This window comes from Trematomus bernacchii, unplaced genomic scaffold (assembly GCF_902827165.1).
Source record: "Trematomus bernacchii unplaced genomic scaffold, fTreBer1.1, whole genome shotgun sequence".
Lineage (NCBI taxonomy): Eukaryota > Metazoa > Chordata > Actinopteri > Perciformes > Nototheniidae > Trematomus > Trematomus bernacchii.
Window position 1 is genome coordinate 14,279,988 of NW_022988050.1, and position 17,096 is coordinate 14,297,083.

A 17,096-nucleotide genomic window follows, 5' to 3' on the forward strand; every position below is an offset into this window, starting at 1 on the left:
GATAAAAGAGATTTTAAGACATTAGCGTTGGCTCTCTGCATTTAATATAAGATACGGTAATAATCCTGTTTTAGCGACACCACCAAAGTAACAAAAAGGGGTTTATTTTCCAAAACCGACAAGACTTAACATGATAAACACTTTAAAGATTACAAATGAATCACTGAAAAGAGTTTGTAACCGTACACCAAACAAGTCCTTATAAAACAGCCAGGATTGACTCAAAATGAAGTTAAAATATTTAAAAGGGCACACGAATGAAATCAAAACATCACCTCACTGACACAATGGCATAGCAAGATGACCGAGCACTGGACCCTATGGTTTTTTTTTTTCAAGAAAACGAAAGTGAATATTCTCTGCCAATACTGAAAAATAACATTGCGTTTTACATTTCACTTTGGATTTGTCAAGCAAACCTAAAGCTTATATTTACAGATCGTTCATATCTGAATAAAAGTAGAATCCAATGAGTGATACATCAAGACGCATTCAATGGAGTCTTGCTTGTTTTGGCCCCCCTCCCCCCTCCATTTGAACCCCCACAAATCCCTTCTCAAAAGTACAATAACATTCAAAACTACAATTTCTCTTTTTCCCCCTCACCCCTGGCCCTGTGTTAGATTTTCTCCTCTTTTTTCTCGTCTTCGGTGGGATACGAGTGCCATGTAAGTCTCTCCTCATAGAAAGAGATGACCACCTGCGGACACTTCATGTTGGCCTCCTTCGCCGGCACCAGGTCAGCTTCATCTGAGTTTTTCCTGCAAAGATTAACACAAAAACAAGTTTAACTGACTCTACTTTTTCCATGTAACTTTGAATTTGAATGCTTTCACAGTGATCGAAGAATCCGAAAGCTGAGAACATTCTGGACAATTTCAAATTACAAACTGTTACACAAATCATCTAGAATTTTCTGGATTTTTGGGTATGTTCACAATGGAGACATGCGAGAAAACAACGTTATTTTCAAGGTCACGGGGTGAATTATTGATACATCAATGATCATTTTGGGTGTATTCTTTTAATGACACATTTAGTTGACCAAACAAACCAGGCAGTAACTAATGTTCAACAGTTAAGGTGCACACAAACCATTTCATGAGGAACATGAGTTCTCCTGTGGAGTCTGTGGCACCAATAATCCTCTCTGGATCCAACCCTCGAGCAAAGCCCCTTAGCTTCTCTGTCTGAGGATCACACAACAACACACAACTTCAATCAAGCACAAAACTACATCTGAGCTTAAATTCTAACTACCTACAGTATGTTTAAATTCCAATCTGAATTCAAAACAAACTAGGATATCAAATAAGTCTTGTAAAGGCTGAATCCCCAGGCAGACTCTTTTAAAATTCTCCAGAAATACCACATTCAACTTGGATGGTGGATCTTGACTAAGGCACTGACCGCAGTGAGGCCCACAGCCTGTACAGCAGGTGAGTGACCACTATATCCCTCCCTCTGGAACTCACTCCCACAACCCATCAGAGACTGCACTGACCTCACCACCTTCAAAAGAACTTACAAAAACTCACCTCTTCAATCTGGCTTTTAATGTGTGATTGTTGTTGTATTGCTTGATTTTAATTTGACTTTAACTATATTTATTTGTTGTTTTTTTCTTTTCACGATCTCTGTAAAGCGACTTTGAGCACCTGTAAAAGCGCTTACAAAATAAATCTATTATTATTATTATATGAGGAAGTGGGGGGAGGGGGACGTGCTGTTGAGGTGTACACCTGGAATTCCATATGGCTGGGAAACTATTAGTATGTGATGTGGTTTTCCATGACAAAAGAATCCTCACCTTGATGTGGTTTAACGTCTTCCTAAACAATAATAAACACCTGTCGCCTGCTACTCTTCCTCCAAAAACAAAAAGAATGCATATAATGTGGAATGTAAGAGTTTATTTTGTTCTTCCACAAGCAGCAGACTCTGTTCAATCGCATCTTGGTAAAAGAAGATATGGCATAAAGAATAAGGCCTTGTCCACGCGCATACAGGTATTTATTAAACCTAGCTCTTTCTGTGTGTTTTGGCTTTTATTTACATCCAAACGGCAGTCTAGGAAACTGAAAACAGAGCTTTTCTATAACTCCTAGGCTGAACATTTTACAGAAATTCCGTTTCCAGAGTTGATGTGTAGTAAGGGAGTTTTGGCTTCTAACGTTGGACTGTGCGCCATTATCTCGTATGTGAGATGTATATTTCGTGCAGTATTATTGCACCTTTTAACAGAACCGTTCACATGTCACTTTATAGAGGAACAGAGGCACCAGAATGCACTTCGGAAGTCCCTTGCCACTAATGTCGCTGAATGCCTGAGTGTCTGTGTGGGTAAATGGCATTGACAATTGTGTTTAGCATTTTAATTTGAACGGAATGTATTTATAAACCTTGTTAACGAGGATAGCATTTTTGCAGAACGGAGGTGGAAAACCCCAATTTACAGAAATACCTGTGTCACTAGGTCTGTCTTTGCTACTTTGAAGTTGGCTTAGTGTGTCAGGGCACCTAATACAAAAGGAACTCTTGCAAATATGCATAAAAAGAACAACATTCTAAGAACAAAAACAAAGAATTGGGACTTACATCGTCTTTTTTCTTCTTCGTCTTACTGTCGTCTCCTTCTGCGTCTCCGGCCGCCTTTCTCTTCACGTCCTGTGCTGTTTTCTGGGACTGCAGGAATTCTGCAATCAAATCTGGACAATCCAGATTGTCCGATGGCTCCCAGGTGTTGTCTTCCCTGCAGACATAAATACATAAAAACAAAAAATAATAACTTACTCCCATGGTATGTCATTCATTTAGGTTATAATCTTGATGCAGTAAATGATTTTGAGGACAGTATAAATAGGATAATGGCCGAAAAAGAGACGGAATGATAGGACTGCAACAAGAGTTATGTCAGTCCAAAACCCAATAATATTCACTATAAAACTATATAAAACAGTATAAATCCAGACTTTTACATATTTGAGAGGCTGATGAGAGGATTTTGGACATTTTTTAATTAAAAAAAATTGACTTAAAAGATAAGTAAAATATCAAAATACCATGTGATCTTTTTTCTGGCAAACAACTAATTAATAATTCATCTGGTTCTTGCAATTCTAGTAAATGATGTGATTGGTTGTTGACAATAACTCAATCCACTCACTCAGAGAAGCCTTTCCACTTGAGAAGATAATCTACTCTCCCTTTCACCACCCGCCGATTCAGGACCTTTTCCACCACATATTCTTCCTCCTCCTCCTCTTCCTCTGCCACATCCTCTGGCTTCTTGTCCTTCTTTTCAGGGACCGCGGTCATTTTGCTTTCTGACGGGTTAGAAACAAAAGCAATAAACAGAGAGTTACAGTTACCCTTTGAAACTGAAAGCTTCTACGTTCATATTCAGAGTTTAAGATGTTCATGTGTAGATGGTAAATAATTCTGGTCTACAAACATTTAAATTGCCACTTATACAACTCTTGACACACACCTTACAAGGACAAAGTGATACAAAGACATATATTTTGTAGTAATGATGTATTAAACCTTCTTTAACAGCGGGAACATCATTAGGGGGTTCTGTAGTCAGGCTCATACTCATCAGGTTGACCTGGGGACCAGCAGGTTCCTGGGCAACGTCAAACAGGATCAATGTAGTAGAGAGGAGAGAACAATATTAGAGGTTGGGATTTATTGAAAAGACACAAGGATAACAATGTGAGGCAATGTAGGTTACAGGCAATATGTGGGATTCACTTTGTGGAAACCAAATGCATAGACTTGTTGACTTGCCTGCCTAATCTGCGCTGTCTAAAGTTAGCGATTATGTTACGACATGGTGTAAACTCAGTGGATCTCTTAGCAGTGGAGGAAGTATTCACATCTATGCTTAGGCACTAAAACCATTTGATTATTAATACTAATGCATCCATGTAAAAGCAGTCTCTTACTTTGCAGTTGGTTGAGGTGGAGCATATTGTAATCTATAATGTATTGATTATTTTCTTTATGGATTAATCTTCTGATATGTTTCACCATTAATTGTTTGATTGTTTAGTAAAAATGTGGCAGATAGTGAGGAATGCGGTCACATTTTCCTTTTATATGATTTGTATGCACAATTCTTAATTTATAAATAACTTAAGTACAGTACTTGAGTAGATGGATTTTATTACTTTCTACTTTCTTATTACTTCACTTTTATCCAAAGCGACTTACATACATTCAGTGCTGTGGGCAATCCCCACAGGAGCAATTTGGGGAGAAGTGTCTTGCCCAGGGACACAACGACATGCTGACTGCAGTGGGACTCGAACTTGCTATCCCCCTGATTCAAAGTTCAGCGCACTATCCCCACTGAGCCACAGCCTCCCCTTATCTATGAATAATAAGATAAAACGTAACCTTTTGATGAAAATATGTATGAGAAACATTTACAAAATAATGACTTAGTATCTCAAAATTACAACTTAGTGTCGCAAAATAATGAGAATCCTTCTGAAAAGAATTACTTGTCATAGAGAAATAATAACTTAATGGTGCAAAATACCCCAAAACCTTCTCAAAAAATGGCATGTACTTGTCTTGAAATAAGTTTATTGTTACACAACTCAATATGTTGACAAAGCTTCTCATTATTTTGAGATTAGTATAACACAAGTCATATACCTAAGTCATAGGGAAACTAAGTCATTATTTTTGAGTAATATTCTCATTATGACATGTAAAAAACATGTCATAATGAGAACACATTGTTAGGAATGGGCTTCCATTCTGATCACTATTAGCAGGATATTTACTGAGTCGCTCCCTCAATATTCATCCCTTCACTGATGTCTGACCGTTTGCTTCAAGTGCCAGCATCAACAACTGTGCACAGGTTTCCACACCTGGCGACGACTGCACAATGCAATGTGGAAATGCAGAAATAAAGAAAAAAAACAACAACGTTTTTCCCTCTCTTCACTAGCATTGTCGTTGTGAAAAATACATACAATATAAGGGGGCGTTGTGTGGCTAACGTTAGCACGCATACAGAAGAAAACACTGCACGACAAAGCCTCGGAGAGACCCACAGTTTCAGATAGATGGTGTCTCCTCCTCCATATTGCTTTTGTGTTAGCAACTAATGTAACATACTCTGTTGTGTATGTCGGTTATGTGTATTTTTATAAATGCGTAATGTATAAACTAACTAGAGTACGCTGTGTTCACCCCCATTGTAAACATGCACATTAAGGGCTGGCTAACGTTAGTCTCGTGCACAATCAAACGTTACCGAGACAACCCATTTAGAGGGAGGAGGGAAGGTAAAAAAAATAAACTCACCGACTCACAATTTAATATTTTGTTAACCTCCAACCGAACCGATATAAAAAAACACGATATTCTTTTCCTCGTATTTTTTTGTGATAATGTCGCTGTTTGCCTTGACTTGATGTTACATGCAGAGCCGCTAGCTTGACTAAAGTGAAATGTATCGTTTCCGCCCCTTCGTCTCTGGTATCAGGGAAGAAAAAAAGGTGGATGGAGGACCGAGCAGAATCACAGATTCTAAAGCATATGGATTTACTCACCAACGTAACCGGGGCAGGTGGTGCTGCGTGCAGGTGATATATAGATCTGTGAAGTGTGAGCAAACAATGGACCGTATGGATGGAACGCCCCTCTCTGCATAGGCTACACACAGTGGGGGAAGAAAAGAGTTGATACATTCAAATAAACAAAGTAGCCTTTATATGTTTACCTTTTGAAAGTAGTTAATGATACAACAACCCCTTAAAAATACAATTAATGAATCCTTGGAAACTACGTCCATTTTCAAACTTCTTACATTCATTCATAAAGCCAAAGACAATCCAAGAATATTAATAAACATGAACAGCTCTCTCCCAAATCTACACAATGTTGTGATGTCATCAAACACATTTTGGGGATTAGCTCCATACAACATATAGGGGTATGTATATATGTACATATTCTGTATCAGAATCATACTCAGAATATATTCATAAAATGACACTTTGACTGAATATCTTGTATTATTCTTAATATAATTTTGATTTACCATAAATGGCCTTTTTTTAAATACACTTAGACCTACAGTCTGAACAGCACATCATTTTAGCAGAGCAAGTGATAATTCTATTCTGCACGTTATTGTTGATGGTTAGATGCTAAAACTGCATTTTGTTCTTTCAGTAGCCTACGTCAAATATGTGCATTGACAATACAGTTTAATCTAATCTAAAATCATATTTAAATTAAATACCCTATAATTGTACCTTATAATGCAAAATAACGACCTAATATCCTAGTTTTCACCTATCATAATTTATCTCACAACTTTGACTCGCCATGAATGGCCTTTGTTATTATTACTCTTCAGCCAACTGTACATTTTAGGGGCTTTCAGATACATTTCCGCTCACTTTATTCCCTGAGCAAAAAACCCCTGGAATCAGTAAGTGTAATTTACTTGCCATCAAAAGGGTCCTTTAAATTACACTTACGGTGAATTTCAGAAGCTCTCATCCACATGTGTGACGTTTATCACGTGAGCAAACAGTAAGCAAATGTGTAATTAAACTTGTAATATTAAACCTATTGATATTTGTTGTCAACATGTATTTTTATTTCATGTTGTCAGTTGAAATATTATTGGTGAATACAACAAATAAAAAATACCTCCGCGCGCATGCCTACCGGAAGCATACACGTCATTGTGACGTCGCAGCAATTGAAGCTTGTGACTTGCGAAATGAAGATCGGAGCTGTTTGGACAAAACAAGCCTCATTATTTGAGGATCTTGTGCTTAAATAAAACAGAAACCTCGACAGGCGGGACTTCATCGACCAAAGCCGGCTGGATACTTCCGCTGCAGCCGACATATAACTCGTGAAAGTAAGTAGGCTAGTTGGGGTTAGCATTTAACGTTAGCTGATGTTTCCTGTAGCCACATTGTTTAGAAGTGTGTGTATTCAGGCCAGAACACTTACGTTGTTTTTCAGAAAAGTGTTGGCTGTTACAGTATGGAGAAAACGTTATACATGCGAATTCATTCTGAGATATCTTATTTTGCATTACTTACTGAATTAATTTTAAACAGATTAGGGCACAATTATCAGAAAACACCCATCATAGCTACAATACTTTATCTGTTTTCATAGAGAAATGGCTGATAAAAGTGAGTTGATAGTACTTTGCTTAAGAAACGTGGTGGTGCAAGTTTCTCAGAAATAAACATCGTCTGAAATGCATTTAGTTATTGTCAACATCAATTGATTTCATTTGTTTTATTTATCATTTTCGTTTTAAAATTATATTGAAGATATTACTTTGGATACATTTTTATATTTTCTTACGTTTTGTAATAGCTAAATTTGATTTTTGAGTAGAAATACTTGATAATGAGCGTAATTATATTTCAGCCCTTATTGGCATGTCTTATCATTGCTAATGTATTAATTCATGTATTCTTTTTAGAGTATTTTGTAAAACTTTTGTTACCATCTGTTTGCTTTCTGAAGCTAGTAATTACAGAATATCATACAAAGTATACTGTGTATGATTGTGCATGTGAAAAATACACATGATTTAATTTGAAACAACCAATCGATTAAAAAAAGATATAAAGGATTACTCTGTAAGGAAGATAGTTGTTTGTTGCCGCCCTAATCGGAATTTGCCAGACCTTACTGGTGATGGGTGAGTTAGCCTGAGTTATATTAAAGGAATGTTGGTGTACCAGCTCTACAGTTCTGGTAGATAAGCTAATAATAGAGAGCGGAAATACAAAAGTCAGACTTAACAAACTACTGTATTTCCAGGAAAGGTTTCTCTTCATTAAACGCCCTGAAAAAGAGTCTAACCCCAAATGCTAAAGGGACATGCCTGCCACAGTGACTCAGTGGATTGTGCTGACCAGTATCTTTGCAGGATGAGTCATCAGCTCATGACAACAACACTATAGAAGACGTAACACAGTTTGATCTTTAATTCCCTCATCATTGATTTCCCCTCTCGTTGCAGTGCTGCACTCGGTAGGATGATCAACAATCAAGAAGAAGATGTAAGTAACCTCCCTTCCCTCTTGTTCTGCATGTAATCTTAGAAACTGTCTAATGTTATCTTGTTGGTGAAATCTAAAACCCTCCCTTTCCTTAAAAATCCCAATTAACAAATGTCAAAGAACAATTTGTCCATTGATGTGTTTAAAGACTTGTGATGCTTGACTTCTTTTGAAGAGGTTGTATGGGCCAGGCACACACAGTTTGTTCTGTAGATTTGAATATTTTGGTTTAACCACGATGCAGCAAAACACACAGACACTACAGTTTATATTTAAACTTGAGACTCTTTTTGTCCTTTTTAGGAGTTTGTTGCAGTGCGGGTCCAAGATCCCCGCGTGCAGAATGAAGGCTCCTGGAATTCATTTGTGGATTACAAAATATTCCTACATGTAAGTATTAGCCCTTAAATTACAATATATCTCGTCAGTCTCTGTGTGAAGAGGTCCTGCCTTTCTTTTTATTTAAATACAAATGGAATATTTTAAGCTTTTTGGTTGGATAAAAATGTAGAGAGACAATACATATTTTAGGATAACAACCATCAGAATAATCAAAAACAAACGTTATTTTTCGCTTCTAAATGTTTTGCCGGGAATAACCTAGATTTATTTTTATTGGAAAAGTTGAATGACATTTAGTGGACTTTGTTGAAATGTGCCTCAATAATAAACTGGCCTCATCTTAAATTAAGACACAATATATTACTTTGAAAGTTTCACACAATAATTACTTAGTAGTCTTTTACCATTGTAGAAGTATTTCCAACTAACCTACAAACGTAGTTTCTATTAGGCCTATGTCATACTAAACCATGCTAATGAATGCAATAGGAATCAATAGCCTGAAGTACCAACAAAGTGTGGGACCATATTGAATTTGGGTTTTCCAATCTCTGGAAGCACTGAGTCTGCAGCAGCATGGATTCCTTACATGTTTTGGACCGGAGTTGATGATGTTGTCAGGGCAGCCGCCTGTGTTGAGTAATGCTGTGTCAGCAGCAAGGCTTGCACAGAGGGATGTGCTGTGTGGGTGTTGACTCATGAAATTGGCTAAGATCATGTGACCTCCTTTTGGGTGTCACTATAAACTATTGTTTTTCGTACAGGTAAATGTGACAGCAAGGACACAAAACAAGTTTGCACAAAGTTAAAATGAACATCTATACATTTCAAAGCTTTTACTCAACAAGGCCTTGTGTTTTCTTTCCCGCACATTTACTAATTGAGCAGCCATAGCTACAACCAACAATACGATTCTTTATCGATTATCCTGCATATTATCTTTTGAAAAAACAGATCAATTGTTTTGTCAATAAAATGTCAGAAAACAGAGAAAAATACCTGTTTTGAGTTTCCCTAAGACACAGACGGAACTTCCTGTTTTGCCGTAACCACAGTCTGAAACCCAAAGATATTTTAGTTTACGATCATGTGCGACAAAGACAGCATCAAATACTCAGACATTTGAAATACCGGAACAAGCAAATGTTTGTCATTTCTGTCAAAAATAGTTGCAGTTACAGAAAACATGAAGTGATAAAAAAAGGGAAGGAGGGATGTTTTTGAGGACCTTTACCCTTTTAATGGAATTTGTTTTAATGACATGAGAACTTAACCAATGCTGCCTGTAATTGATTATGGTCTTTCAGACGGAGTTTGTTATGCAAACATCAGTTGACTGTGTCACACGCTACTGGAACAAAACGGACCTATGATAACGTTTTAGTCCTGCTATACCTCAGCAGGAGTTAGGTCTCGAGTTACAACATTAGGTTGAAAAGATTGAATATGAATAAATTGAAAGATGAGGCTAGTGCTATGGTATATTTTTCTTATTGTCAATACATTGCTTAGACCAAAACCCTCCTGGCTCCTACTTTGGCTCTGAATAATAGAGTTTTGTTGACAGTAATATATCTTTTAAATTTGCAGACCAACAGCAAGGCCTTCACAGCCAAGACGTCGTGCGTGCGTCGGCGCTACAGTGAGTTTTCCTGGCTCAAGAAGAAGCTTCAGAAGAACACGGGCTTGGTGTAAGTTGTTGTGAAGAGGGAGAGTCCTGTTTAACTATAGAGTGCTGCAGGAAATGAGTTTGCATTTTTACACTTCTGGTTCTCCTATCCCTTAGTCAATGGGCTTTTTGGATGGGTCTTTGGTTAAATGTGTATAAACAATGTCTGTGGTTAACACAAGCTCGAACGATTTGACATTTTGTCTTCTTCTCTGTAGCCAGCATTCACTGCCAGTGTTTTACTCATGCTCTTTCACAGGAAAGTCTTTTGTAATAGAGATAAGAGCGTAAAATCAAATAACAAGCGGCAAGTTAAGGGGTAGTGACGTTGAAGTCAGGCGACCATGGTGTAAATCGTTTATTTGTTTCGCTTCAAAATTATAGAAGAGGTTCATTTGTGAATATTATCTTGCAATGAAGAAATCCAATTGGCTTTTTGTCGAGGGAACTGGGTCCATGCTAACTTCCAAGTTGGCCCCTAAAATGTCATCCCTGCTGCAGTCTTAAATTCAATTATTTTAATGTCTTTTATTGTGAAATTGTGTTAAAAGAGAAACCAAAGAAGCATGTCACCCATTTTTGTAAAGTTCATCAACATTGCACTTCTGTTCCATACTTACTGAAGAAGCTATAATCTACAAACAGGGGTGTGTTTTTTCTTCCTTGTAGGCCAGTCCCAGACCTTCCAGCTAAGTCCTTCTTCTCCTTCATTAATGAGGACTTCCTGGAGAGGAGGAGGAAAGGTCTTCAGGCCTTCTTAGACAGGTCAGTTCTTTAAGTGTTCTTTGAACAAATATATTTCATCTGCTGTAATATAAATTACATTCTTGTTATGCAAACTACGATTATAATAAATACCTTTTGTCCTGGCAGTGTGGTGAACATGACAGTGTGTCTGTCAGACAGCCAGCTCCACCTCTTCCTGCAGACTCAGCTGCCAGTGGGTCACATCCAGGACTGCGTGCAGGGCCACACTCCCTACTCTGTGACGGACGCCATCCTCACCTACGTCTCGTCAAATCGGGGCTACGCTCAGGCACAGGAGGATGATCCCATCAAGGAGTCAAGTTTGACCGTTTCATATGAGTCCATGGAGAGGTAGGATTTAGCCTTAATGGTGTTGAAAAAAATGTTTGCCTTTGCATTGTCCCTTCTGTTTAATTAAGATTATTTATGTGTACGTGCCATTGCAAGGCAGATTGTTTTATTTTTTAAAGCATGTTTAATACACAGGATGGTTCAAGGTGCTGGAAAAAATGTAACAATAACACACTATGCAAAGTTAAAAAACAGCAATCCCTCATCATATTGCTTAATGTAGGTTTTTAGACCTCCTGGATGTTGTTTTTTGTATTCATTAAATTAAAGATAGTTTGAGACTTATTCACTTCTTATTCACTCTTGCTGAATGTTTGATGGAATATTGATCCCACTCGTTTATCAATATGGTTCATATGTAGCTAGTTAGCTTAGTTTTGTACAAGGGGCAACAGCCACTCTGGCTTTGTCAAAAGATTATAAAATCTGCCCCCTGCCTGGCCTATAAAGAGTCCAGCTCATTATCCACCGTAAAACCAACTTCCTGATTTACAGTTCCGCGTTTGAACAACTTTAGAGGTGCAGCAAAGCAGATTTGGTTACTGAAGGAAAGAGCCAGGCTAGCTGTTACCGGTCTAAGTGCTAAGCTAAGGTTTCTGGCTACTGACAGTAGTTCTATGTTTAACATACAGAGTTCTTGACCACTCTCGTCAAGAACATAAATAAGTGTATATCCCAAGCTTTTTTTCTGTTCGACTTACTTTTATAGGAATCATTTGTGCAAAGATCTTTACTTTTTTATAATAGGGAACAGCTTTAATTATTACGTTATTTTCCCAAAGGACTTTTCCCAAATGATTCAAGATTCATTAATTTAGTGTAGTTATGGTGTAGTTATGCAATGAATGAAACACTTAGGTCATAGGTACATTTTTATTAAATTATAATAAAATTGTCCAAAACATTTAAATAGTGTAAGCTCAGGTGTTAAATAGTCTTATGGCCTGTGGAAAGAAACTGTCTCAGAGTCTGGTGGTTTTAGTCCTGATGCTGCGGTGAATGCTTACCATATTCTCAGTAAAGATAGTTTCAAATCTGGCTTGAGTGGGATTTGTGGCAGAGTTAAAAAACTGTGGGTTATAGTGGGGGAACTACTATTCTAAACAAGTTCCTGTTCTGTTTGAATTGTAAGTTAATAAATGTTCTTCTCTGTCCCGCTTTACAGCCCAGTTCCTCATCAACCTTGCCTACAACTTAAAGAGACCTTCAGTCCAGAGCATTTGTCCTGTGTTGACTCTGAACCTCAAGATTGTGAACTGGAGCGTGATGACAAGGACACAGTTGAGTTCCTGTACAAGGAAAACTCCTCCGTAATGGTCCTTCAGGGGGACAACCATCTTGAGGCCATTGTTGAGGACTGTGTCCCATCAGAGGCGAGCTTTTATCTGGGTGAAAGCCAGAATGTTCCTGAGAGTCTCAGCCTTGAAGAACAGACTCAGCAGAAAAGCTGTCAGATACAGACACCTGTAGAGGTGCACTCGCCCATGAATACTGACTTCCAGGAGAAATGCGTGGTGGATAGCTTGTTTGAGGAGTGTTCCGTAAGAGAGGAGAGCGATAAGACAGTGGATACAGAAGATATGAATGTTCCTCATCCGGACACAGAGGAGAAGGTTGTTCCTCATCCGGACACAGAGGAGAAGGACACAGAGGAGAAGGACACAGAAGATATGAATGTTCCTCATCCGGACACAGAGGAGAAGGTTGTTCCTCATCCGGACACAGAGGAGAAGGACACAGAAGATATGAATGTTCCTCATCCGGACACAGAGGAGAAGGTTGTTCCTCATCCGGACACAGAGGAGAAGGTTGTTCCTCATCCGGACACAGAGGAGAAGGTTGTTCCTCATCCGGACACAGAGGAGAAGGTTGTTCCTCATCCGGACACAGAGGAGAAGGTTGTTCCTCATCCGGACACAGAGGAGAAGGTTGTTCCTCATCTGGACACAGAGGAGAAGGTTGTTCCTCATCCGGACACAGAGGAGAAGGACACAGAGGAGAAGGTTGTTCCTCATCCGGACACAGAGGAGAAGGACACAGAGGAGAAGGTTGTTCCTCATCCGGACACAGAGGAGAAGGTTGTTCCTCATCCGGACACAGAGGAGAAGGTTGTTCCTCATCCGGACACAGAGGAGAAGGTTGTTCCTCATCCGGACACAGAGGAGAAGGTTGTTCCTCATCCGGACACAGAGGAGAAGGTTGTTCCTCATCCGGACACAGAGGAGAAGGACACAGAGGAGAAGGTTGTTCCTCATCCGGACACAGAGGAGAAGGACACAGAGGAGAAGGTTGTTCCTCATCCGGACACAGAGGAGAAGGTTGTTCCTCATCCAGCCTCAGAGGAGAAGGTTGTTCCTCATCCGGACACAGAGGAGAAGGTTGAACACTGTGAAAGTTCTGTGGAGGCTAATACGGAAAAGGTCCACTTCGATTTTAAGGACAGTGACTTAAAGGACCCTCTTTTAGTAAGTGCCACAATATCTCAAGAGGAGGTTCTTGAAGTCTGCTTTGAGAAAAGTGTTTTAGAAAATCATGTTATCTCTGAAGTTAATGGACTCGAACACGTTGATACTACTGAGGCTCCTGTTGAAGATGCCAGCTGTCTGGAGGAGTTTAAGAGCGCAGACAAGGAAATGAGCGATGAACCTGAGAGGAAAGATGAGACAGCATATATGTCAGAAATCCATGAAGAGGCTGACAATGTGCACCCAGAGGTGGAAGGCAGCGGCGATGACCCTTTTCAACATATGGACCAAGTTGAACTGGAAGACGATCTGGTTGAACAGGAAGTGGATCTGGTAAGGACCAAAGATGACAGCGACGAGGACAGCCAGTCATCTTCCAATGAAAGCATTGTCAAGGTCAGCGATGAAGAGAGCATCTGTGACGAGGCAGAGGAACTGATCCACTCTGCAGACGGACACATGGAGACTCCTCACGAGGAGGTCGCTCACTGGGCAGAAGAAGTGCAGACCCCCAGGACAAACATTTTGGGCCTACACGTCAATGGATGCATTGTGGAAAAAGACGACATTCTTGCCCATGAGGAGGACGACTTGCAATACATTACCGAAATCAGTGACTTGCATACATCTCTGGATTTGATCTCAAGTGTAACAGGTGGAGATTTGACAGAAAATAGTGACTTCAGTATCTTAGAGAGAAGCTGCACGCCTGAGTTAGCTGATAGTGGAAGTGCGGAGAAGGAAAACGTGTCCTTGCTGTCTTTGGATGCCTCAAAGGAGGCTCATGAGGTAGAGATGCTTTAGTCAAACGGCTGAATGGTCTCACATGCCTGGGCTTCACCCTTACAGAGGCAGAAAACAACATATTGTGAAAGCTGTCTTCTGCCATAGACACATTTGATCTCACACACACAAAAACATTAAAATTCTGCTCTTTATAAACCATCTTCATATGATGCCGTATTTGGGCCATTGTATGTTAAAATATTAAATAATTAAGAGCCGGAGCCGGTGGGTAGTAATCAGTGAAAAACAATCAGAATTTCTCAAAAGTGTACCAAAAATAAACTTTAACATTCTTATATTAAAATAGTTGTAAATGTATAAGACAAATGCTTTTTTTAGTCAAGGAACTAGATTGCTCAAATTTGCAAAGTTGAATCAACCCCACAGCTGCCAGTCAGACCATAGACGGGCGGTGCAACATTATGGAACATGGTGACATCCTTCATCTGTCCATTGTGTTGGGGGTCCGGCACAAAAGGCTTTAACCTCACCGAATCTGTATGTGGATTTTTTTCTGAATATGCCCAATTCTTGGCAATATCTCTTTAAAGTCTGAATGCTTATAATAATAATAATAATAATAATATGGTGATTCCAGGCTAAAATAACAAGTATTTCCGTATTGCTATTGATTGCAAATTATTTTTGAATTTGGTCATCTACTGCACGTGAGGTTAATCCAACCTTGCAAAGTGAATCGATTTGACAAAAAAAGAGCATTTTTCTCATACATTTTTGACTTTATTCTGTGTGGCTTTATAATTGTATTGTAATCTACAATGGCCCTTGTGCGCTGTAGTATCTTCACAATGTAAATGGTCTGGTCTGTCACAAATGGGAAGTCTAACTAACTAATGATTTTGTTCCTTTTAAATAATGTATATTTAATGTTAAAGTGCACCTTAATGTACACTCGGGTAAACAAAATATTGGTGCCGTTTTTCTCTGGTTGGGTGTTCATTAGCTTTTTGGGAACACCAGAGGGGGCTCAAGTTCACCAAAAGCATACGAGGGGGATTTTCTTTTTTAAATCCATAAATGAAGTGCTAAGGCTACGGTGTAAACATAAAATGTGAATTAAAAAATGTTTATTTAAGCTTAAGCTCTCTAAAATGACGTCATTCTCTGGATGAAATTGTGGTAGAAATGTACACTTGTATCAAAGGATGGATTCACCTTTTATTCAAGTCTATAATACCACTTTTGGGGCCGTAATTGATTCTGCTGTCCATGCTGACGGTCAAGAGATACCATCCTTTAAAACAAATCTAAATTGACAGTAAAAAGTGCTTCCTGTAGTGAAGTCTATTTACTATATTTATAATTTCTGTCTGTTTCCTTACGTAGCTGTAGTGGAGAGACAGGAAGAAAAAGAGGACATTCAAAACAAAAACAACGTTATCAACCTAACCTGTAAGTCAGACTGCTGAAGCATCAATATAACAATTGTTAAAATGTTATACCTTCACGGCCAGTTTGGACAGGAGAAAAAGCGCTAAAAATCAGATTAAATCTACCGTTACAGTCACTGGAGAATCATACACAGTTCTCATTTGCAACCTCATTTAATGTGAAACATTTAAAAACACTTTATAATTTAAGTCTTCAACTGTCTCCTGTTGAATCCTGATAAAGATACGTTTTAAAATCCAGGCCTGCTGCTCGACAACAATACTGTTAGAATCAGCATGTCCTGTTTATAATCCCATATGTCACTAACTCTGGCTTTGTGAACCCATGAAAGACGCACTGTGTTGGAGTCAACATTAAACCAGTTCAGTAACATGTTAGAACTAGTAATAGTTTACCCTTATGACGCACACTGCTCTTACAAATGATGTTTTATAGATATTTATTAGGAGAGCTCAAATGAAAACATTTGAACCCAATGCACACATGAATATTAGGTTTTGTTATTGAACTTTTTATAAATAAATGATAATAATTTGAACCCCTGTGCAATAGTCACCGACACCTTGACAGTTTTAGATTTCCAGAATGTTTATTCTTGTCATTTCTGTACAATTTCTGCTCTTTCACTGAATTTGTTTAATGTTCGAAACTCACTACAGATACACTCACTAAGCTTTTTTATTGTTAGTCTGGCAGGGTGTGTTTGAGGTGTATTTCTGGGCTACACTGCTCTATGGGTTATAGTTTGTTTAATCACAGCATACATTCTAAAAGTATGGATGTATGTTTTCCACGTTGTTGTCAGGCTGGTGATTTTATTCCGTTGCATTTGTTTAAAAGGGACCCAGAGTTTTTTGTGTGGTTGCACAGAGAATTAAGCCTTGTCACACATCCTTTGTTGTCTAGTAGGTGGATAATAGATTACTGGTTTTCATTTGTTCTACACTGTCATTGAGTGCAGGTTTTTTTTTCAAAAGCTGCTTTTAAGAATTTGTCATTTTAAAAGAATGTTTGCCCTATGCAGGAGACCTATTTTATAACATGGATCTACAAGGACCACTGTGAAACCCTGAGTCCATGTATATCTAATTTTATTTCAAATAAATAGTTGTTCTTAACTGTGTTGAATGTGACAGTTTTTTTTCTGTGGTTTAATGTTACTGATTTTACATGTTTTACAAAACATCTCTTATGGCTTTAAGACAAGATATTGGAGCAATCCTGCCGCCTAGTGGCTGAAAATGAAACAGT

At 38.6% G+C, this 17,096-nt stretch overlaps 2 protein-coding genes across 22 annotated transcripts; one reads left to right on the forward strand and one right to left on the reverse strand.

Annotated features, from left to right (window-relative positions):
• Positions 1-5: 5 nt before the first annotated feature.
• On the reverse strand, positions 6-5,608 carry cbx1b (chromobox homolog 1b (HP1 beta homolog Drosophila)). Of its 3 annotated transcripts, none has more exons than XM_034119771.1 (6): positions 5,577-5,608; positions 3,547-3,628; positions 3,167-3,326; positions 2,599-2,752; positions 1,096-1,190; positions 6-761 (listed from the first exon to the last, which is right to left on the reverse strand). In XM_034119771.1, the coding sequence occupies exons 2-6, from the start codon at positions 3,599-3,601 to the stop codon at positions 620-622; spliced, it is 606 nt and encodes a 201-aa protein (XP_033975662.1). In that variant the 5' UTR covers positions 3,602-3,628; positions 5,577-5,608; the 3' UTR covers positions 6-619. The 3 variants fall into 3 exon arrangements, with proteins under 3 accessions (XP_033975662.1, XP_033975664.1, XP_033975661.1); XM_034119773.1 differs by lacking the exon at positions 5,577-5,608 and adding an exon at positions 5,329-5,446; XM_034119770.1 differs by lacking the exon at positions 5,577-5,608 and adding an exon at positions 5,337-5,434.
• A 1,121-nt stretch (positions 5,609-6,729) lies between these two features.
• snx11 (sorting nexin 11) lies at positions 6,730-16,963 on the forward strand. Of its 19 annotated transcripts, none has more exons than XM_034119754.1 (9): positions 6,730-6,904; positions 8,033-8,072; positions 8,376-8,462; positions 10,005-10,105; positions 10,753-10,848; positions 10,957-11,181; positions 12,347-12,884; positions 12,915-12,953; positions 13,014-16,963. In XM_034119754.1, the coding sequence occupies exons 2-9, from the start codon at positions 8,049-8,051 to the stop codon at positions 14,448-14,450; spliced, it is 2,547 nt and encodes an 848-aa protein (XP_033975645.1). In that variant the 5' UTR covers positions 6,730-6,904; positions 8,033-8,048; the 3' UTR covers positions 14,451-16,963. The 19 variants fall into 19 exon arrangements, with proteins under 19 accessions (XP_033975645.1, XP_033975655.1, XP_033975654.1 ...); XM_034119764.1 differs by lacking the exon at positions 12,915-12,953 and having other exon boundaries at positions 12,347-12,759; positions 12,850-12,884; positions 13,140-16,963; XM_034119763.1 differs by having other exon boundaries at positions 12,347-12,759; positions 12,925-12,959; positions 13,140-16,963.
• Positions 16,964-17,096: the final 133 nt, after the last annotated feature.

What these genes read in the sequence shown, in the direction of transcription:
- snx11 (XM_034119746.1), top strand. Translation starts at nt 8,049, where the DNA reads ATGATCAACAATCAAGAAGAAGAT. An exon ending in CAGAAGAACACGGGCTTGGT is followed by an intron (nt 10,106 to 10,752) that starts GTAAGTTGTTGT and finishes TCTTCCTTGTAG; the next exon opens with GCCAGTCCCAGACCTTCCAG. An exon ending in TCATATGAGTCCATGGAGAG is followed by an intron (nt 11,182 to 12,346) that starts GTAGGATTTAGC and finishes CCCGCTTTACAG; the next exon opens with CCCAGTTCCTCATCAACCTT.
- cbx1b (XM_034119771.1), bottom strand. Translation starts at nt 3,601, where the DNA reads ATGAGTATGAGCCTGACTACAGAACCCCCTAATGATGTTCCCGCTGTT. An exon ending in TGTTCCCGCTGTTAAAGAAG is followed by an intron (nt 3,327 to 3,546) that starts GTTTAATACATC and finishes CTAACCCGTCAG; the next exon opens with AAAGCAAAATGACCGCGGTC. An exon ending in CGAAGAAGAAAAAAGACGAT is followed by an intron (nt 1,191 to 2,598) that starts GTAAGTCCCAAT and finishes TGTGATCCTCAG; the next exon opens with ACAGAGAAGCTAAGGGGCTT.